We start from the raw sequence: 23,438 nt of genomic DNA, 5'->3' as shown, positions 1-23,438 counted from the left end.
ACTACAGACCTCCAAACTTCATGTAGCTCAAGAACAGTGCGCAGAGAGCTTCATGGAATGGGTTTCCATGGGCGAGCAGCTGCATCCAAGCCATACATCACCAAGTGCAATGCAAAGCGTCGGATGCGGTGGTGTAAAGCACGCCGCCACTGGACTCTAGAGCAGTGGAGACGCGTTCTCTGGAGTGACGAATCGCGCTTCTCCATCTGGCAATCTGATGGACGGGTCTGGGTTTGGCGGTTGCCAGGAGAACGGTACTTGTCTGACTGCATTGTGCCAAGTGTAAAGTTTGGTGGAGGGGGGATTATGGTGTGGGGTTGTTTTTCAGGAGCTGGGCTTGGCCCCTTAGTTCCAGTGAAAGGAACTCTGAATGCTTCAGCATACCAAGACATTTTGGACAATTCCATGCTCCCAACTTTGTGGGAACAGTTTGGAGCTGGCCCCTTCCTCTTCCAACATGACTGTGCACCAGTGCACAAAGCAAGGTCCATAAAGACATGGATGACAGAGTCTGGTGTGGATGAACTTGACTGGCCTGCACAGAGTCCTGACCTCAACCCGATAGAACACCTTTGGGATGAATTAGAGCGGAGACTGAGAGCCAGGCCTTCTCGTCCAACATCAGTGTGCGACCTCACAAATGCGCTTCTGGAAGAATGGTCAAAAATTCCCATAAACACACTCCTAAACCTTGTGGACAGCCTTCCCAGAAGAGTTGAAGCTGTTCTAGCTGCAAAGGGTGGACCGACGTCATATTGAACCCTATGGATTAGGAACGGGATGTCACTTAAGCTCATATGTGAGTCAAGGCAGGTGAGCAAATACTTTTGGCAATATAGTGTACCTCATGAAGCTCGTTGACAGAATGCCAAGAGTCTGGAAAGTAGGGTTGGGAAATTCTATCGATTTTGCGTTGTAAATCGATATATTGTCTTTAAGAAAGTTTTAATTTTTAAGCTGCACGTATCGATACATAAATGCCCTTCACATCCTCTGTGTTTACCCCCGTTCGATTTGCAGGAAGAGCGATTTGGTCAGCCGGCCGCTAGTGTTGCTGTAGAGCTACTGTCTCATGTAGATACTTTCTTTACACATATAACACATATAACTTTACAGTCTAAGCAAGAAAATGGCAGAAAATATAAATCCAGGACCTTCAAATTCAAAATCCAATGTTTGGAGGAGTTTTGGTCTTAAAAGACATAAGAAAAGCGAGAACCTAGACAAAAGCTTTGCAGGGTGCAAGCTGTGTCACACAAATATAAACTACTGGGGAAACACTACCAACCCCCCTAAAATGCCATCACCCAGGCATGGTCATATTAACGGAAGACCCAAAGAACCTGTGACGTGACCCAAAAAAAACTATGCTGGACATCAATGGTGGTTGTTTCCACGTTTTGCTATCTGCTTCACCAAGGTCATAGAAAATTGTGTTTCCCTGGCACTAGCGTTTCCTCAGAGAGGGTCTTTTCCACCGCTGAAGATATCATCACTGCTCAGAGAAGTGCACTTCTCCCAGAGCGTGTTGATCAGATTCTATTCTTGGACAAATGTAGAAAATTTGGTCTGCAGTTTTGTGAAGAGGAGAGTTTCTGTTTAGTGTATGTTTAAGGCCTTTATATTATTTGTTTATATTTTCTCTGCTATAATGGGTACAATTTTAAGTTTGCTTAAATGTTGCTCCGTGGACTTGAATTACTGGCTGCCATGATTTATTTTTCTTTTCTGATGGCTGGACTAGCTTCCCCACATACTTAGGGCCCACGGGCCCTAAACTACTCTGCTAAGGTGGGTGCATTTAAAGTTACATGTTCTTCTTAATGTCTTAAATTATTGGATGTTTTGAAGCCATAGTACTGTCTGCTTAATTGGTAGCTAGTGTGGCTACCTCACATGTTCAGTGCTGTCAAGCTAAAAAAAAAAAAAGAAAAGCTGTTGCTGTGCCTGTTTCTTGTTACATTAATTGTAATAATGCACTTTATTTACTTCAAAGGCTTGTAAGCTACAGTTTGAACTGTTTTAATAAACGAAACAAATGTTCGTTATACTTCTGTGGTTAATTTTATCCAGTATTTGCAAGCTGTAGGCTTTCTGTCCAGTTAGAAATATACTATGTAATTGGTGTTTCCAGTTTTTGGTTTAATTAATTCAATCCAATTAAATTAATACCCATAAGATGTCACTTAAACCACTCCGTCAGAAATTATTTAGGTGTATCGGATTATATGGAACTATAATGGAACTGAATCATATTGTTGTCTGAATATCATTATATATATCATAATGTGAGCTGAATATCATGTACTGTATTGTGAGATTAGTGTATTGCTACAGCCCTAGTGCAAAGCAGTTTTCAAAATAAAGAGGGGCCAAAATATCTAAATGTGCTTATAGCTCACTGAAACCGTGACCAATGATAGCACTTAACTGTCTCCTGTAGGTAATACATATTTTAACAAAAAAGATTAATATTTTGTTGAAATCCTTCTGCATCTGATAACAGTTCTCAGCTCTAATCCTGTGACATTGAAGACAAGGTTTGTCTCTCCTCTGGGTTTTATCTACATTCCTAAAGTAAAGCATAATGAATCAGGAACTTGAGAAAGCCCACAGTTGTGTCACCAAATCGAAACATGTCAACTAGAATAGCTATCTAACCTGGAGTGTGACTATGCCCATAACACATTTCTCCTCTGCTACTGTTTTTATTTTATTTTTTTAACCATTTTGCAACTTTACTTGGTTATTAACCTCCCTTATTTCCCTATGCAAAACACATGTCTCTGTGCATCACCCCCTTTTGTTCCTGCAAACATATCTGGTCCATAACTATCTCTGCTTCAGCTGAACATAACAGTCAGATCTCAATCTTAAATTCTAATACATTATAGACTATTGTAAAACACAGAACGTATAAAACAACATAGAAAACTGGGACACCAAACAAAATAAAAATAGCCAATGTTTTTTGGCAACTTGAAAGGAATTGGAAATCTGCGTTTAAATATTTAGTGCCGTTGGCTAAAGTGCATCTTCATTCTGAGCATGTCTTTCTTGTCTTATTGCTGACACTGAATTATGTTGTTATACCCTTGATCACTATTAATTCACTGGATTGCTGATAGGCCGTTGGTAGTGCACGTTGCTGTGAAGTCATCAGCCGCCATATTGGTACTCCTTAGTTCGACCAGTTGGAATGTAAACAATACATGTGCTACAGCATTGAACAATGAGGATGTTCTCATTTTCAGGGGGGCTTAAGACTTTTAAAAGTCTATCTAAATGAAGTCTATAACTCATGTATTATAACATATTACACAAATCCATCGCAACAAAATAGGTGTTTTAATGGAGCATAATAATACTGTAGTCAGATATAAAAAATATTTTAAATTTACACACACATTATCTGATGATGTGCCAAAAGTGCTAAATTAAGGATGTACACATAATATGCATGTACTGATTACATTGTTAACATGTTATATGCATATATATTTATTCCCCACTGCTGGATAGCTTTAGTTGACATGTAGCGTCCTCCAGTGGACAAATCGTGAAGTGACTTCAATAAGTGATCCTCAGGCAGTTTTACTCTAAACTCTGCAGGACACACAATAAATGTAAATGTAACAAAAACGTTACAAACAAAATGAAATTAAAGTGGCATTATAAATTAACTAGACCTTATTCGTGACATTCCTACAGCATCCTTCTCAGTATCCTGGGTGGCGGTAAGGTGCTTTGATAGACATTTCACTCAGACCAATAGCTTTCGTGCTGATTCACACCTGACCAATCAGCAGTTAGCATCTGTTGGCGGCGCGTGATTCGACTGACCAATAAACAGATGGAATTCATGGAATAACCGGAAGCACATGCTGGCGCGCTGCTAGAGATGTTTGTGTTGTGACATCTTAGAGCTGAGTGGTTTTTAACTAATTGAACGCTGTGATTGTCATCATAGAATGGCGGCTACCGTAGAAACAACTCTGCCGGTAAAGATAGACTCTGCGCGGTGTGGGACCGAGGAGGAGGAGAACCGCGGCCTTGAAATGGAGGAGAAGAGCCAGCAGCAGACAGGCTCAACCGGGCCCACCGTCCCCCACAGCCGCCTGTCCAAACTTCCGCTGGCCCGCATCAAAGCTCTGATGAAGACAGACCCAGACGTGTCCCTCGCCAGCCAGGAGTCCGTGTTCATCATTGCTAAAGCCACGGTAGGAAGGGAGAGCTGATAGATTATAGATGCTCTCTGAAAGTCTGCAAATAGTCAAAAATAATCAGAGCTTTAATTTCACTTTTTCTACGTGGTATTCGGGTGTAGAAACATACAACTTTTTTCTTTATTTTACAAGTGAATCATAATGAAATACAAAAAACGACCAAGACTGAAATTTATTTACTATTTATATACATTTGAAACAGGAAATTGAAATATAGATAACTCTGATATATGTGAAGTATTCCATAATATTTTATTACACAAGGCTAATAGAAATAAATTCGAATACAAATTATATTTTAAAGCCTTAACAATAATTGGTAAGATTATTGACAGGAATATTCGGGTTCCTTTATTAATGTCTGGATGCCAAACAAGCTGGTTGTTCATCAAATGCTCTGATGGAAGGAAAGACATCCATCTGCGAAGTTTACCTGAAATACTTTGTATTAATCTATATAAACTCATGCCATCTATTTGTTTTTCTGTGCCTGTATCATGTTTACATTGAATTGCTTATAGGAATCAGTACAAAAGTGGAAGTTTAAGCTGAACTGTTTATAAGCAATAAGGATATTTGAAGAAACCTATTATAAAATATATGAATGGCTAATTTCTGTGTTCATTTATTTTATTTTTTATCCTCCAGGAGCTGTTTGTTGAGATGATTGCCAAAGATGCTCTTGTGTATGCCCAGCAAGGAAAGAGGAAAACCTTACAAAGAAAAGACTTGGGTAAGTGTTGGGTCTATGATATCAATGGTCTCTGACAATGCAAATTGATAGTGTGCAGATCTAGATTAATTGTAGGTTGATTTGTGTTTTTTGAGGTTTTATGTGAGCTGATTGACTAAAAAGAAATTATCACAGAGTGGAGACTCTGCAGACATTTTTATTTTATACATAAACAGAGTTTCCGCGGGTCATTAAAAATCATTAAAAGTCATTAAATTATTATTTTTTTAATTAAGGCCTTAATTGGCATTAAAATTCATTAAATTTGATAATCGTGGCATTAAAATGCTTCGGAAAAGAAGCTTGAGGCTGAGAAAAGGCTAGAGAATGGGGAAAAATGCAAATTTGAACCAAAGTGGCAGGAAGACGAGGACCAAGGAACTCGGGACATGGCTGCAGCCTTTCCATGTTGAATATGACGAAGGATTTTGCCAGATATATATATATCATGGGTACTTGTTGGTGGCATTAACATTATTTCTAAGAGCATTAAATAAGAGTTACCCATTCATGTATAAACCCTGATAAATGTACCTGCGGCACTGGTTTCTAACAAATTTTAACATAATAGAACCAAGGAATAAAACCTGTAACCATTTATATGAGGTAAAAGTGAGAGTTTACAAAAAACATTTAAAGGTTACTTGTCATGTTCTATCAAAAAAACAAACAAGAAATATATGTTAAAGCAAAGCAGAAGATTCCAAGTGTTTTTCCTGATATGCTTGATCCTTTCTGAGCCAGAAGATATTTTTTGCATTACACACTATCAACAGACATAAACATTGCTGTACGCCGTCGCCATCTGCTGGCAGTACCTACGCATGCATCGGTTAACTTGACAACTTTCCCAGCTTTACCTGCAAATTCAGAAAACACCAACGCTCATATTCTATTCTGAGTCCTAGTCGTGTCCCTGCTGGTATCAAATATTTTGTTGTGCTTTTTCACACTTGATTCTGGACTTTTCCTCTTTCTTTCCACACCACCACTGAGAGGGTAAATACACCATTGAAAACACAACAATAAATTATAATAAGCCTAAAAATAACCATCATTTAATTGAAAAGTTTTGTTTGCAGCTAAAGTTAGCTGCTGGAAAGTCATACTACATTACATTTCATCAAGTACACTTTGACAGACTCTTAAACTACATTCTAAAGGAGCTCTTTGATATGTTTATAATATTTGGTTCAAGTCAAGAAAATGGATTAAGGAAGACTAAGGCTCAGTGTCACAAACATCCATTGTTATAACGGCATCATTATAATCGATATTGACTCTAATATTATTACTCTGTAAAGTACTATGGGTCCTGATAGAAGTTTGTGTGGATATTTGGTGCCTCAGCTCTAGATTCATGATAGAACATATTTTATGTAGGTGTGAAAGGATGTTAATCCATGATGATGATTTAGGAAAACAAAGCATACCAAGCCTAGACTGATCTGCACATAGAATCTACAGAGGTATTGGTCTCAAACTCTTGTTCCTGGATAAAATCGCTAGAATTGAAAAAAAGAAGAAGATGATTGGTTGGACTGTGTGGAACTCTGTTAAGTGCTGAGGAGGAAGTTATATAAGTCGGTCTTGCCTGACCAGGGATACATCTTACCCCCACATTCCACATCCATCCACACCACCCCGCTCCGCCCCACCCCGCTCACGTAGGTTTAGTGGAGCACTTACTCAGTCATGTTAATCAATGAGAACTGTTCCACATCCACCGCTACTTCTCCGCATGTCATTGTCCACGTACATCTTCTCCAACCTTCACCGTCAAAATACGGAGGAAAAAGAAGATCGAGAAGATCCTGTTTTTCAAATTAAAATATAGTAACGACAGATCAGTAACTACAAATTAGAGTATAATTGTCACATATTCCCAAAAAAACTAAGACATTTTATTTAAATTATTTAATGCAAACTATTGGTACTTCAACACACCAGGAAGAAATCTTCTAATTTCATCAAAAAAATATTTCTTTTATACTAAAAAGCTTAAAAGTTTCATCAAATCAAGTCATAATAACTTCCAAGAGCGCATCTCGCTACCTCAAAGGAAACTTCCTATCGCAGGCATGGATGAAAAGAATCTGAGTTTGGAAGTAGAGAATAAACCCATTTTGTACGATCCTAATTATCCTCATTATAAAGATCCACAGCGAAAAGAAAATGTTCAGGCAGAAACGTGTGTGATTGATAGTGAACATCAGGTATGTCATATTAAGTTAAGCGTTCGTTTCTGTAGCCTGACGTAGTCCGACTCAATTCTAGTCAGAATATGAGTCTGATACTGCTCCATAGAGCTGTGATTATGGGGCGTGTTTCGAACGAACCAGGAAAAAAAATGCCTCTGCACTCAATTGGATAGACCTACAACCAATAAGAGCAACGGAGTGCGTGACGTATGTTAAGCCAGGCATAGTTGTTGTCCACAAAAATCAAAGCGTGCAGTTGCACGCCTAGAATAAGAAGATGAGACTTGATCGCGTTTCTCTGTTCCTCTTTTAAAATTAATTTGCTGTCGATATCTTCTAGAACAGACCTAATAGCAGAATCTACTCACCTAAACTCTCCAGCGGCAGCCATTATTGTTGTCACCCAATGCGCGCTTTGGTCACGTGGTTGATTACGTTACTGTTGATCATCTGTCCATCATCGTATAAAGTCCGCCCTGACAATTTGATTGGATCGCTGGAGGGTGGGCGATCATACTCGCGCTACTATGGAGCAGAGCCAGACCGAACTTCCCGACCTCAAACTTTGTGGGCGGGACTAAGTTCGGAATGGCACCCAGGCTATCGTTTCTGCATGTTTTAATCATATTTAACAATAATATCGAGCATGCTTTCCTCGAGCTCCAGGAAAGTCGGAGCGGAGCAAGACAGGAGGAACTGTGAAGGCTTGCTTTGGGCAGGCATTCTAGAACCTAGTGGAGTGGGGCGGTTACTGAGGATGCAGGATTTCAGGGTTAGTCGATGAACACGCACCATCAAGGACTGGGGTTTTCCATCTGTGTACTGAGTTTTCAGCCTAGCCTGCTGCATCAGTGTAATCATTCCAGTAATGTTGGTAGTTTCTGTATACTGTAGAGAAATAGGAGTTTTGGATTGACCCCCAGGTGTGGTAAGCTCTTCGTCAGGAAGCATTTTCACTGTATTAATAGATTAAATAATACATTACATTCCTTGTTCAAAATATAACTTTAACAAATATATACCACTAGAATATCATAGAGTGCAATAACTTGTTTTTATGGATGTTTTGTTTTTGTTTTTTTTATCAGTGAAACACAATTGTTAGAAGAAGCTAATAAATTCTTTGTTTTTCAAATGTAGTTTGAAGATAATTTGCATACATTTATCATGTAAAATATTCTAATAATGATTAGCTAAAGCCTTTTATAAGCCATTTCGCAGAGTGTAGGAGATCGATATGTTATTGATAGATGTTATAAATTGATGTTATATAGAATATTAAACTTGGCTATAATTTTTTGTTCCCACAGACAATGCTATTGAGGCTATAGATGAATTTGCTTTCCTGGAAGGTAAGCCTTGTTCAGATAAAAATTAAATCAGTTCAGTGGTCAGATGTCTCCTTTTCTGTACGGTTTTACATTCCTAACTCATTCAAAACAATTTTTTTTTTTTTTTTCTGCAGGCACACTGGATTAAAGACTCTTACAAGATCAGTGCGCCGGTGTAATTTCTGCCGTCATCCAATAAACAGTTTGCAGCAGCGGCAGCAGGGAGGAAGCTTCCTGAGGCGTCTCTTAATCAAATTTAACTCCAACATTCAGTGTTTGACAGCTTTTATATAGCGGACACCCTGGAATTTTTTTTAACTGTAATGTGTATATTGTTCTGTAAATATTTGGGAATTCCTTGCATACATTGAAATAAATTTTATGTTTTAAACAACATATTTGTTTGTACCAAAGTTTTGTGACTCCTTGTTTTTATAGTAAAACTAAATTGTGGCACAACTTTAAAGGTGTAGTGGAGGATGTTCTTTTTCCAGGTGGATTATCAAAATAAGCTGTCCTCCTAACTGTCAATCATTCTAGTGATATGTTTACATAAGTCCTACATGCTAGTTCCCATTTTAACTTACCGGTGGTGAATCTGACATAATGGAAAAATTGCAAATCTTTTAGAAAGTAAGCTTGTTTAAGCGATGCAAACAGCAACTCATGAATGCTCTCACATGTGTTAAATAGATGTTCCGTCTCGAGAGCCGGTACAGGGTTGTGCATCTGCATTTCTTTTTTTAAAGTGGAGCGGGTGGGTCTTTTCAAAAATTTGCAAAAATCCTCTACAATATCTTTAATAATACCTCAGTAAACAGTATAACTTCATTAGTCAAAGGCAGTTTTAAACAAGTGGGTTTTTAACTTTGTCCAGACTTTCAGCACTTTTCCAGTCTTCTGGGAGTTTGTTTCAGATAAATGGAGCAGAGGAACTAAATGATGCGTCTCCATGTTTGGTTCTAGTTCTGGGTGAACAGAGTAGGCTGGAACTAGAAGACCTGAGTGGTCTGGGAGGTTCATACACTGACAACAAATCTGTTATGTATTGAGGTGCTGATCCATTCAGTGATTTATAGACTAAAAGATTTTAAAGGCTATTCTCTGAGCTACAGGAAGCCAGTGGAAGGACTTCAGAACTGGGCAGATGTGCTCTACTTTCTTAGTTCTAGTGAAAATACGGGCAGCAGCTTTCTGAAGGACTAGGCAAACCTATGAAGACATTGTTGAAGTAATCAGTTCTACTAAAGATAAATGCATGAATGCATTTTTCTATATCCTGCTTGGACATTAGTCCTTTAATACTGGGAATATTCTTCGATAAAAAGAGCATGTAGATATTGAATAGGAGGGGCCCAGAGTGGAGCCTTGAGGAACCCTACATATGATTTTTCAGGTTTCTGAGGGAACGTAAAGTTGACTCGATGCTGTTAAAGGATGCAATTTCAGCAGAGTTGTCAAACACTGCTGTAAAATAGTATTTTCATGCTTAAATTTATGTTTTTACTTTACATTATTGTTCAATTAATAATTATTAATATCTAAATTATATTTGAGGCATTGACTTCTCTTGCAAATCCCAGTCTTCAAAAAAATCATCTGTGGTTAATCAGTCATTAATCAATTGATTCACTGGTTGCAGTCATTTCCAGAAAAAGATTGAGGACAAACAAAAGTTATTACAGTGTGTGACTGAAGGATGGGAAAAGGCTAAGGTCTGAAAACCCAGTTAAAGCAGATTAATTAGTGTCTAAAACGACACTAATTAAGAAATACTAAGAAATACTGTTGGGGGAAAAAAAGACACAAACAACCAGTCAGAATCCTCCAGCCCCAGGATTTCCAATCTTTTCCATTTTATACTCTCAACAACATTAGCTTCTTGCTTGAGACACATTTGCAAATCAACAGACAATCCTACAAAATTTATATCAGAAAATCCAAACTGAAATATTTTTCTCACTTTTTCACTTTATCATAAGAATTTAACTAACAATGCTGTATAAAACGGGATTTGATACAAATTTTAGGTCTGTGAAATACGTGATATTCACAGATTTAATAGATTTGATTTTACTGACAAGCTGCAACAAAAAGACCAGAAAATTGGAAGTGGGCTGCCATCGGGGGGCGCCCAGGGAGCAATCAGGGGTTAAGGGTCTTGCTCAGGGACCCAGAGTGGCAGTCTGTGGGAGTGGAGCTAGAACTCAGAACCAACATTTCTCAGAACCGAAAACAAGGCTTTGTTGGGCTACTGTATAAAACCCCGAACTCAACGCTATTCCAGACATTTTGAATTGAAAAAGCTTCTTGGATGGGAAGCGAAATGTCTTCCAACTTGGAAATAAAGTCGAGTGGATTGTTTTTAATTTTATTTTTTTGGAAATATTAAACTCTACAGTTTAGTTAATGATTCTCTGAATACATCTTCAGATCCCAGGAGAGCAATCATTTAGAGCTGTGGCCCCCAGATTGCGTTAAGTTCACCTCGTCCTGTCTTTATTCTGTTGATTCTTTTAAGAAACAGCTTCAAATTTATTTATCCAGACAGATTTGGAATAAAAGCCTGTGTGATTTATATGAATGCTGTCATACTTTATCCTCTGTGGGGGTGTTTTATGTCTGGTTTCATACTATAGGACTTCGTGGCCTTTAACCTTTCAAATCAGCCTTTCTGAGCATGTTCAAATAAAAGTCAATTTCCTTTTACATTTGTAGGCATATAAAATAGTTGCTCAAAGTTTATTTTTAACAATAAAAGCTTACATTACAAATGAGCTATAAAGTTGAATAAAATGGATGAGGAATTAAAGCTACCAAAATGACTAAAGTACAAAAAAAAACAAAAATAAAGATGTAAGTATAGGAAAATAATACCTGCTTTTTGCTAATGTTTGAACATTACTCCATATATTCAAAATATTCTCACGCATTGAAAAATACTAAAATTAAAAACAAGAACAGTTTATATTACATTACTATGCTGTGTCATAATCATGTAAAATGTACTGGCTGTTTTTTTCTGTTTTTTTTTTTTTGTTTTTTTTAGTTGGTGCAGAAGTTCTAAGAGTTAAACCCGCCTGTGGGGTAGTACTGCGGTTCAAACATCTCTCTTAACAACGTGACACTGAGAAAAATCACATCGTACAAGAAATACACAAGAGCCTCCCGAGTCCCGAGACTGTTGTTCTTCCAGTCAGCTCTTGCAAAACATCCAAAATCTCCAGTTTCAGACTTCAGGCTCAGTCAGGACCCTGTAAAAGTTTATCGTTGAGATTTCAAAAATAAATTCCCGAGTGTGTTTCAGCTGATTTTTCTGGGTTTTGAGTTTCAGGGGTAGTGAAACAAGCTTGTGGGAAGTTGGGTTGTTTGGTTTCAGGAGTGCAACAGTCTGCTCCCTGCAGAGGAATGTTCTATTTGCACAGGGAAATGTGGAGCTTTCTATTCTAATCAAATAAATTCACATGAAGAATAGTGTTATTTTCTTGGCGATATAAACTAGGTTTTTGAGAAACCTTGTGTGAAAAATGCTGTGCTGCATTTCCCTTTTAAATACATCACAAGCTATTAATTTCGAATTATGTGGCCCTTTTACTAACAAAATATGTATTGATTGATTAACTTAATTGATCTCACAATGGAGAAATTTACATATTCATTGATTAAAGTATTACATGACCTAAGTGACAGTGTTTGTGTTTTATATCAAATAAAACACAATCAAATAAACTTTTCATTGATTAAACCAATATAGACAGAAGTCCTGGGTCTTGTTGTATGATCCTATTCCTTGCCAACAACCTGATTCTGTGCGGGACTTGCTGAGGTGATGCCTGTGGTCTGGGACTGCTGGGTCCCTCTGGGGCCGAGTTCACCTATCATTTGCTGCTATCTGTGGGTTGTGGACCTTTTACAGTTTTCACTATTCTCCCAACTATGAAAGAGTTGTGATATTCTCATTTCTTCGCCCACATCTACACACACTTTCCATTGACTTCCATTCTTTTCCTATTCATTTGTATGGCCTGACCCAGACCCTTATCTTCTTAAAGTAACCACCAACCCAAAAAGGAGAGCTTCTCATGAGGAACAGTTCTTGGTCCTTACAAGCACTGGTTCAGGTCAGGTAGAACAGACGGCAACCATTGCGATTGGAAAAATTGACTTCCTGTTATCAGGCTTTGATAACACTACCAAGTTTGGTCTTTTTTGACTGGTCTATGTGAAAGTTAGTGTTTCTACATTATCAGTGAGAACGCAAAGCCCCCACAGTGTAGCACAGTCCTAGGAATTCATATCCATAGGGGAACAAAGACATGGCCACTCATACATCCAAACAATCCTTTCTTGCTATATGTTGCATATCCAATTGACTTCAAATGATTTTCAGTCATTTTTAAGCCTTTCTATGAAAGCCCAAATTGGCAAAGGAAAATGAGCCAAACTATTACCAGTGAAACCCTAACCACATCTTGGTCCTAAACCTGTCGGCAAAAAGGGAAGTGGGGACCAGCAAAATATCCTCATAATGGTAAAATGGGTCTCACTCTGATACTTAAACAGGAGCACAGATCTATATACCAGCAAACTATCTAAATGCTAAAAGGTCATACAAACACAGGTTACTATTACATCACTCTGACCTGCATACTTTAAGCCTGGGCTGAATCTAGTTATAATGAAGTAAATTCCTGCAGTTTGGATACCATTCATTTTAGTTGAATACAACTTCTCTAGAACATGACAGCAATCATCTGCTCTATAAAGTAAGACTAAAATAATGCAATAAGACACAAAAAGAAGCACTGGATGGCGAATGCATATTAATCTTTATCATGAATTAAGTAGGTACAAGGAAATACCTACTTAGGAAAAATATTCAAATAGTTAAACCAATGAATAGAACATTTAAAACAATTGGGACACTAACAAACTTATTCAGGTTTATCTAGCACAGGAAGGAGGGTGGTATGCAGTGTAAAAGATAACCTCCAAACCTGACTGAAGGGACTGAAACAGAAAGCATCCTCTTTAGGTTACAATCTTTATAAGATTAGTTTATTTTAATGCTGCTCAACTCATCTTTACCAGGAATTGCAATTAACCGTAAAGGTAGCTGTAACCTATTAAGCTACTTCTTTTTAAATATGTTTTGAAAATGATGTATATCTACATGCATCAATTTTACTTGAATACCGTGTTCTCTAGCCCCCAAATCTAAGAAAGATATTTGGTGCATAATGATAATACCACAGGGAAACAATAAGTCAGTATTTCCTTTTAAAAATGAATGTAAGTTTCTGGAAATATGATTAAAGAATAAGACAAAATATGCTACATTTATTTTTCTTTCCAACAAATGCCGACAAATAAAAGAAACAAAATAAAAGAACAACAAAACATTCAAATCTGTTGTGGGATGCTTTTTTCCCACTGAACAGATGTGCAAATACATTCAGTATTAGTTCATGTCAAAACAAACCAATTTATATTTTAAAGAGCTTTACCAGCTGTGCAGCAATAGTAAAGCACACTGTAACCTACTGATTTGTGTGATGCTGACTGGATAAAAAAAACAGCTTTTGAACAAGTTACCATAGATGAAACCTCAAAAATCAACTTCGCTTTAGACTGAAGTCATCTGAATTGCATTCCTCAAAGCTTTTTGCATGTTTCTCAGTCTTCCCTGCTTGCCTACATTTAAACATTATGTTAAGTATCCCCACCTATATCCCTGCTTTTTATCTCAGTAATCTGTTTCAGCTCCATTAAGAGTCTGATAAGTTGAACGTTCAGCTCACTTGGGCAAACATCAACCCTGAGGGCACAACATACCTCCTTACTTCCCCGGATACTTCTCCAAGTGAGAGTAGCTTTTCATTTTAGATCCATAGTTCCTGGGATTGTTTTCGATTTGTGATTCCCAAACTTTGTGAGTCAGCAAGACAAATATTTTCAATCAGGACAAGGATGATCACACAGATGTATCTGGCTCACAGACATACCAGTAGTCAGGAGAAAGGTATGTTTTTGCACTTTAGATTCCAGCCTGATTTCTTGTGTCAAATTCTTAAACCCACTCTCATTGTGCACACGCACTAACATTCATTCATATGTATATAGAGTGCACATTTTTACACCAGCCTCACCCCTCGGCAAAGACTGCATATTTTCATAGCTTGAATTCCATTAGGACATATTGTTGCCTTCATGTCTGGACAGTTGTTTCCCCTCCAGCCCCTCAAAGGTATTTCACGCTTTCTCTCAGGAGTGTATTAACATAATGCCAAGAAGGAATGGCATCAGCGGCTGCCTTAGAGAAGACTTTTCTTCCTTACGGTGACAGTAGTTGTTGGCTGCAGGGAAGCTTTATGCTTTTCTCTTTGGAAAATGTTTCCCTTTGGTTTTTAGATGCCTGTAAAAGAAAGTCTGCTAACATTTATGGATTGCTTTAATACATTTAATCAGAAATCTTTGTCTCCAAACTTAATGTTGATTACAACCACAGAAAGGTGATATATTAGGTAGAGGCGGCTTAAAAAAGGGTTACCTCAAAATCACATTTTAACAGGTACAGTAATGCAATGCAGTTGGTCCTCATTAGAGAACCACAAACGGATGAATAAAATGAGCCATTTAGCTGCTTTTATTCAACCGAATGTAAGGTAATGTAATGTACGCTATTCTGGTAGTACGGCTGTTTGGAAAAAACAAAACAAGAACTAAACATTCATCTTAAGGCTGCCAAAATGTAGCTATTCTAAATTCCAGTTTTTATCAAAGTTCTCTTTGATCAATGTGGCAAAATGCACAATGAGTGGACTCCTTGTAGAGCAATTTCAAATCTCTGAATATGTAAATATCAGGCACACACAAGGCTCAGATATGATACACGCATCGCATCCTCCTCGACGTTCCTACAATATGTAACAATACGTTATCTGTGTTGGCTTTTGTTATGTGATGAGATTTATTTGCAATCTGAAACTATCCTGCTAAGAATAAAGTATGACATATGATTATTTTTCCTCCCCTCACCTATTGTGATCCCTTTCTTTTAGTTTTTCTTATTATAAGGACTGTGCCTTTTTCTGGCAGCAAGGCTTCGGACACCCCGTCCCCCCGTGCCTGTATATTGTCAGTGTTTTTTGTCTTTTCTTGGATGGACTGTACCGAAACTGCAATTTCGCCCCACTGGAGTGCCCCTACAGGCTGGGTGACAAATAAAGACATTTTGAATCTTGAATTTAAACTTTGCCAGATATTTTTTATTGTCGTGGGAAAGATCGCCATATGCAGTAAATCTTTGCCTTATGAAATTACATTTGAAAATGTATGCATACACAAGTAGAGCTTCACTGCAGGTGAAACAGAATAAATCATTCCCAGGGAATGTTAATATCCAATGGGCCTCACTGTCATACTTACAGTGACTTATTCTCATTTGCAGATGATGGTTTAAACAGAGTTTTGTTTTATGTTCAAAGCTTAGGATTTGTTTTATAACCTAACACTGCTTTAAACTCCTCCACAACTTGTTCTCTGATCTGTCTGCTGGGGTTATCTGTCTTTACTCTGTTTTCCACAAACCTCTGAAAGCTTCACAGGACAGATGAATGTATACCAAAATTATTTTAAAAAGAAAAGAGATCTGATTACAAGTTATATGATGTAATTGTTTGTGGAGAATTATACCTAGGAATAAAAGAGGTCTGAATACAAATGCAGGACACACATTTATCTTATAAATGCATATTTTTGGAAGGCTTGACTGTAATAAAACACCATGCTGTGTAGGATGTTGCTGTTGCAGCGACAGGTCTTCTTCACATAATAGAGGCCATCATGAAGGAATAATATTAATGGAAAATTGAAGCAAGACATCAGCCAAAGAAATTAAAACTTGGGGACAATGGTTCATAGATGGATAAGGATGAAAAAGGTGTGTATTAAAGACAAAAAAGTCAATTTATTGGAGAGGCCAGTAGTATTTATTAATAAATATCTAGCCATCCATTTTCTGACACACTTCATCCCAAGTGGGGCCGCAAGGGGTTCTGGTGCCTATCTCCAGCAGTCTATGGGCAAGAGGCAGGGTACACCCTGGACAGGTCGCCAGTCCATCACAGGAAACAAACAACCATTCACACACTAACAAGAATTTAGAGAAGACAATCAACCTAACAGTCATGTTTTTGGACTGTGGGAGGAACCCGGAGTACCTGGACAGAACCCATGCATGCTCAGGGAGAACATGCAGACTCGACCCGCAACCTTCATGCTGCAAGGCAGCATTACTACCCACTGTGCCACTGAGCAGCCCCAACCTAATGGATAATAAACAAGTTTTACATTTTTTCATTTTGAAATCTCTATACATGTACACATAAATTATTGAAAAAAAATAGCCACAGACTCAAATCAAATTTCAGACAGCCCACTGGTAAGTTGTTTTGTTTTCAGAAGATGCTGAGGGCACCCTGTGCACCATGTTGGTGACCCCAACATGGTGCATGAAAGGAGAGCTATATTACCTATATTACCTTGCAGGAAGCAGTTTGCGAGTGTGAACATTGACTCCAGCTTCTCTGCATGGTTTGCATGCCCTTCGTATGTATGGGTTTGTTCTCTTTGCATTCTATTACTTCTTCCTGTCAGTCATTTTGAATTGCCTGTAGGTATATGTGCATGCATATTTGTTTTTCTTGTTTGTTTCTAAGTTGCCCTTTGATGAATCAGCATCCTCTTCTCTTTGTCCCCCACTGGCTGGTTGCAATAGGAACATCCCTCTATGACAGTGCAAGGATAAGTAAACATGAAAAATGGGTGGATGAACTACAAAAGTACTAATGATTAAATAAAGAAAATATTTTGACAGTCATGTTTTTATAAAAATAATCCTTTATAACAAAAGAATTTGTGGCACCAGGAGAAAATAATTTGCTTTAACTGGCCACTGCTACGAGAAGGGCCTTAAGTTGAGCATGTACAGTATGACTGTATCAGGCCCACAGGAGGGTTTTTATTAAAGAAGTAATCTGTTATGGAATATACCTCTAGGGATGATTTATTACAAACAATCAGCTTTTCACTCTACAGCAGCTGAATCTGAGTGTTTTGTAACGTTTCTTTTCCCTGCTGAGTCTAACCATTATAATTCCTATCTGAAACAGATGCAAGGGCACGTTTTCTCTGGTTTTTATCATGTAATCTTGCCACTGTGCTGTTTTCCATTTAAACTGCAATGCTACAGATAATTGCGCTTTACTGGCATGTTGTGGCTCACCCTTATGCTGTGTGATTATGGACACAAAGGTCCAGCTTCTTTATGATTTATGCACAGAAAGGTAGAGGCTGAGTTCAAGAATAGACTGATTATTCAAACATCCGTACAATTCATAGGCAAAATATTTTCCATTGCTTTGGGAACTTTTCAGAATCAGCCAAGATTTGAAATCAGCCAAAGTGCTTGGATAGTTTCATACCGCTGTAGGACAAGTTTTATAATTTAAAATGTTGCAGAAAAACGACTTGTTAAAAAGGGGTAGAATTCATTACAGTCGTTTTATTTCCTTTTACAGACCTGGTTTTAAGCATGGAGCATCAATTTTCTGTAGATATGAGGATGGGCCTACCCAAAATTCTAAGTTTAATCTGTGTTGCATGTTAACTTTTCGTCTGGAATGCACAGATGTATTGGAGTTTCTACTGGCTAGCTTGTTGGTTTGGAAGACGTTTAAATAATGGGAGTTAATCCTGTTCATGCCATCCACTTTGTGCTCTGCACCAGTAACACTGTAAGCAAAACAGAACCTTAGCGTGGCCTCCATGCTGAACAGTCAAGGCTGATTTATACTCAGCAACCACGTCATCTGCGTGTGTGTCGCAGTGAATGCAAATGTGCCTCCGTCCCTGCCGCATACACTCGGCTGCAGCTCTCTGAAATTGTAGGTGACTGCAGACAGTGCTGCAGACAGGAGGCATCTGATTGGTCAAATCTACATCTGCTCTACTATATGTGCATTTCCTGTTCGGTACTTTACCGGCTTGTTTTGTTTGTATGTCCACCATTGCGGAAAACAACTCGTGAAGTTGGACCAGCTAGAAGAGCGAGGTGCACGAGAATGCTGGGACCCTTTTTCCACCTGGATCCCTGCTCTTTTTCGCCCTCCGTTGTCAGACAAACTTACCCTCTCTTCCTCACCGCCTTGGTCGTATCTGGACCCACAGCTAGTTCGTGATTGTCCCTCTTGCATTGTGGCGTGCAATAATATAGCGCAGACCACGCTTCAAAATAGGGCATAAATCAAAAATATCTGCGACAAGCTCACTGCGACACACAGGGATTATGTTTGTTAGAATTATCTTCTGTTATCCATGTATGTGCCTGTTAAACCCTTATATTAGCTACCTGTAAAGTAATAAGACTAATATTTTACCAAGCAGTTTATGAAGTTAATGTCATGACTCTTGAAATGCATTTATTAAAAAAAAACAACGGTTGATCAGAGCAGCTGCGGCTAGACCATCTATAACAGGTACGTATATAAGAGAGAAACACAGGTTAGTGACCACAAAAAATCTGATGGAGGATGAATATGAACACGTGAGTCAATAACATGGTTTAACAGCTCAGTCCTGCCTAGAGAACAAGGATGATTCCTGCCGGTCGGCTGACAAGACGCAGCGGACGCTGCCAGAGAGTTCCAGATACGGAAGCCTAGAAGGCTGTAGGAATGACAGGAAATCAGATCCGAGCTGAGGAAGTCAGAGCGAAGTCAAGAGGCAGATCCAGGTTCAGTCCACAAAAAAATCCAACAGGAGTCTGAAGATAGGTCAGGCAAACTGATCAGACAGGGGCAGACAGGCTCAAAGGTCCACAGAAACAGATTCAGGCCCCGTCCACGAAGTCAAACCCTGGCCTAAACGCACAAATTTTTCACCAAACCAGCCTCTCATCCATGCGAAGCTGGCGTTTCGGGGGTCTGTAAACGATCTTTTTTTTATTAAGCCTTCAGAGTGGGAAGATTTTGAAACGCCGTTTTCGCGTTTCCATCTTTAAGCTATAACCGCATTTTTTTTCTTACACGCATGCGTCATAGCGTCGCCTCTAAACACGCATGCGCGACACAGTATCACAACAACAATGGCGCTGTACTGTGTTGAATGGTTGCTGCTCATGCTACTCACCCTGCTGTCGGGCTTACAACAGAATCTTCTTCTTCTGGAATATCTCCAGGAAGAACAGAGCAATATAGACGACATAGTTCATCACCTCAATTTGACTGAACCACGAAAATGGACCCGCAGGGTCATTTTCCGGTTTTCCGGTTTGGTTGTTGTATAAATATTACTGCGCATGCCCAACATTTCGTTGCCTGTTTTCGCCTATTTTTTCTTTGGCACCGCAGCGCCACTTACAGGCCTGGCATACATTTTGCAGCGTTTTCATGCATTCATGTGGACGATCACATTTATTTTACGTCTCCGTCTTTACGACAAACATTCTGGAAAATATTAGCGTTTCGTGTTCGTTTTGACTTTGTGTGGACGGGGCCTCAGAATCAGGCAATTAGAACACAGTAGAAATGCTGGGGAACAAAGGCTATCAGTGTGCATTTAATTGTCCTTGATCTAGAAGTGTGTATTATCTCAGTATGGCTGCAGCCAGTGATGTCTCCTCATTTGCAAAAGTGTGGATGGTGTAATGATGTGTGATGTCGCACTGTGTAACTCTGGATATTTATAAAAAGCTTCTTTTAGCTGTTATTCAATGCTCTCTACTTGATGATGAAAGCCTGATGATAATCACTGTCATTAAAGGGGTCATAGAATGATTCTATAGGGTATTTGGTGCTGGTCCTTAAAGGAATAGTACACCCAAAACATGATTAGCCTTCATTTTCTACTCACCCCCATGCTGAACAACACTCTGGAGTACTTTTTTGATATCTCAAATGCATCTGGAGATCTGGGAGGCTTCTTGCTGTCTGCTGACATTCAAATAATGGAGGTGCCCAGCGCCCGAGGCAGAAAGGTCCATAAAAGTCCACAAAAAACGTTTCAATATTCCTCCATACTGCTCGTCCAATGTATTCCAAGTGTCCTGAGTGGGTAGCATCCAGAATTTACTCGAAACGAAGTCATTTAGAATGTTTTTAGAGCATAAACAGTAGTGTATAGGATTTCCTGAAAGCGCGTTCACGACGCTACGGAAACCACGGCAGACCAAACCAGACGAAAGTGCGCATTCAGCACAGCAAAGAACTCATGCTCTTCCTCAACACTGAAGTCCTCAAACATTTTTCTTTCGTTGTTTCGTTCTTTGCACAGGTAAACAGCACATTTCTTGTTCTACGCTTGCATTATTGGCAGAGCAGACGCTGAATGCGCACTTTCATCTGGTTTGCAAGGGCGCAGATAGCGTGTACGTCAGGGGTGTTCTGACGTACACAGATTCGAATGACCCTCAATCCGTCCCCCCCACTTTTATAAAAAAAAAAAAAAACATATGGCGAAACTCACAGAAAATCAAAAAGCTTTTTCTAATTTACTGCTTTGCAACAACAACATAAAACAGTCAGATCATAGACGGGCAATCGTTTTGTTTAACTGCAGGCTGCCTGCGTCGTAGAGATTCAAATCTAAAAGTTATCCTGTCTCTGGCATTTACGTCTCGAGCCTGGTTTCCATGGTTACTCAGACAGACAGTAGTGGCGGGACAGTTCCCAATTCCGGAGTCCGGACATCAACATGAGGCCAGCCAAACCGAAAAAACAGAAAACAATTGCATCCTTTTTTCGAAAAGCACCAACTGTAATTAAACTGTTCATTGCGGTATCATATCACCTTGCATTTTTTTGGTTGTCTGTTCGATGTCACCGTGGAAAAAAGAGTGGAGACGGTCAGTGAGAATAGCGTGAAGAGAGGTGCCAATGTCATAAGGCGGGAGGCAGGGGGAATCGACTGGCATTTATTTATTTATAATTAAATCGACTGTTCCGACTTTTTCTGGAGTTGTTGGGGGTCTTTCAGAAATATGTAGGCTACAGTAGGCTACTTGAATCCGTATTTATGCCAAGCCAAATGGTTTAGGTTGTTACAGGTTGAATCATGAGAAAAATGAACTTCAAAGCTAGACAAATTCCACTACACAGGGGCGGATTTTGGAAATTTTGGGCCCTAGGCAAAGACAGGCATGGGGCCTTCTGAATTGAGAAGACAACATATAGAACAGACCCATTATACAGATACAGAAATTTTAATAGAATAGAAATTTGAGGATGTCATGTATCTTCAAGTTTGTCTATGTCACTGTAACTCGGAGGAAAGAATCTCTCTCTCATATATATATATATATATATATATATAATGTGTGTGTGTGTATATATAAATAAATAAAAGGTGCATGTCACAGGAAAGACTAGTGATGTTACAAATATGACAATTGCTTAAACTACAGAACAGTAAATTATTTAATCTATAATTAACATGGCCCTTAACATCCCCAGCTGTACACAATAACACACATTAAAGCAATGTTAATACAAAGCTGTAAAGTAGAGTGAGACGTTGATAATAACTTCCTTATGTTTTTTGAATGTATAAATTTAATTATAAAGGACTAAAACACCTAAAACTTATGGGTGATTTTACAACATTTAAAAGCCTGAGATTTTACTGAAATTGGGGCTACTGGGGCTCACTGGCCTTAGATGTAATGAGCGAACTGGAAGTGCTGAATACATCGCTCCAAAAAAGCACCCAGACATTGGAGGGCATGGTCTCTGCAGTCTCAGTTGTCCAAGAGAGATTACGGGACAAAAGAAAGCCAGCCCACTTTGAGGCAGTCTTTAAGGAAGCAGTGGATATGGCTGAGAAGCTGTCTCTAACACATAGGCCCCCAAAGAGATATTCTGGGCCAGCACCTGCACACAGGCCAGAATCTGCTGTGGAGTACCACAAAGTGGAGTTCTACAGAGTTCTTGACAAAGTAGACACACAACTTTCTTCATTTGAGGCCATTTATTGAAAAGCCATGTAAAGTACTTATTTACAAATTTGTTTTTGTATATATGTAGGCTTTTCTGTTCGTGTTTCTGTGTGTTTACAGCCTGCACTTAAAGTCAGTCCATGTTTAAATAAAACCTTTTTTTTTTCACACGTCATGTGGCATGTTTGGTGAGTACTTGGTACCAATACATGTTATTTTCTTGCAATGATGGGCAATTAAGATTGATGGGTTGTCATAGCTGAGTAATAGCCAGTAATAGGGCTCAGGATCCACGTTGCATTGTGGGACATCGCAGCCATATTGACTGCTACGCAAACGTAAGCATAGCTCTGACACAACGTTGTTGTTGAAAGAAGAGACAGAAGTAGAGAGAAAAAAGATGTTAAAATCCCGAAAAGGATCTGGAATTTACCGGGACACATTAAATAGAGAAGCCAGGGACCGGTATGGTGACAAAATCAGCATTGTTAATCATTTGGATCCATATAAAGTTCCAAACAATGAGTGGAGCACCAATGAGTGAGCGCCTATACTTCAAAACAGTTCCCAAGCTACAAGTCCCTGGAGTCTCATGTGCAGTTCATGAATGGATGGGTTCAGGAGCTGCAGATCATAAAGCCAGCAAACAGTGGGAACACAGTAATCCGTACGAAGGTAAGCTGTGATCAGAGGGGCTCTGGAACCTGCTAGTTTAGCAACTGCTAACCGCTAAGGCTAACAACCACTCACGCATGTAATGTACTTTTAACTAGCTGCTATGTGTTTCAAAGGTGTATTTAGTAACGTTAACTGCCAACCCTCCGGGTTTCTCGTGTATTTGAGCCTTTTCCCGCTGCCGTTTTTATTATTTTCCCGTAAAAGATCCCAACTTTGAAGGAAAGAAACACTGTAGGCTATAAAATAAAACCGTGCATCTTTAACTTACCAGAATGA

The 23,438-nt window shown here is 38.9% G+C and overlaps 1 protein-coding gene across 1 annotated transcript; it reads left to right on the top strand.

The window, feature by feature from the left end:
* The first annotated feature begins 3,861 nt into the window (after positions 1 to 3,861).
* Positions 3,862 to 8,886, top strand: pole4 (polymerase (DNA-directed), epsilon 4, accessory subunit). The gene is made up of 4 exons (XM_038281125.1): positions 3,862 to 4,220; positions 4,875 to 4,959; positions 8,471 to 8,512; positions 8,626 to 8,886. Exons 1-4 carry the CDS (start codon positions 3,972 to 3,974, stop codon positions 8,637 to 8,639), a joined length of 390 nt encoding a protein of 129 aa, XP_038137053.1. The 5' UTR covers positions 3,862 to 3,971; the 3' UTR covers positions 8,640 to 8,886.
* The last annotated feature ends 14,552 nt before the right edge of the window (positions 8,887 to 23,438 follow it).

Source organism: Cyprinodon tularosa, unplaced genomic scaffold (assembly GCF_016077235.1).
Source record: "Cyprinodon tularosa strain WSP-4 unplaced genomic scaffold, ASM1607723v1 ctg167, whole genome shotgun sequence".
NCBI lineage: Eukaryota > Metazoa > Chordata > Actinopteri > Cyprinodontiformes > Cyprinodontidae > Cyprinodon > Cyprinodon tularosa.
Note: the sequence above shows the minus strand (reverse complement) of the source record. Positions and strands in the feature narration are given on the sequence as shown.

What these genes read in the sequence shown, in the direction of transcription:
- pole4 (XM_038281125.1), top strand. Translation starts at nt 3,972, where the DNA reads ATGGCGGCTACCGTAGAAACAACTCTGCCGGTAAAGATAGACTCTGCG. An exon ending in TCATCATTGCTAAAGCCACG is followed by an intron (nt 4,221 to 4,874) that starts GTAGGAAGGGAG and finishes TTTATCCTCCAG; the next exon opens with GAGCTGTTTGTTGAGATGAT. An exon ending in CTTACAAAGAAAAGACTTGG is followed by an intron (nt 4,960 to 8,470) that starts GTAAGTGTTGGG and finishes TTGTTCCCACAG; the next exon opens with ACAATGCTATTGAGGCTATA.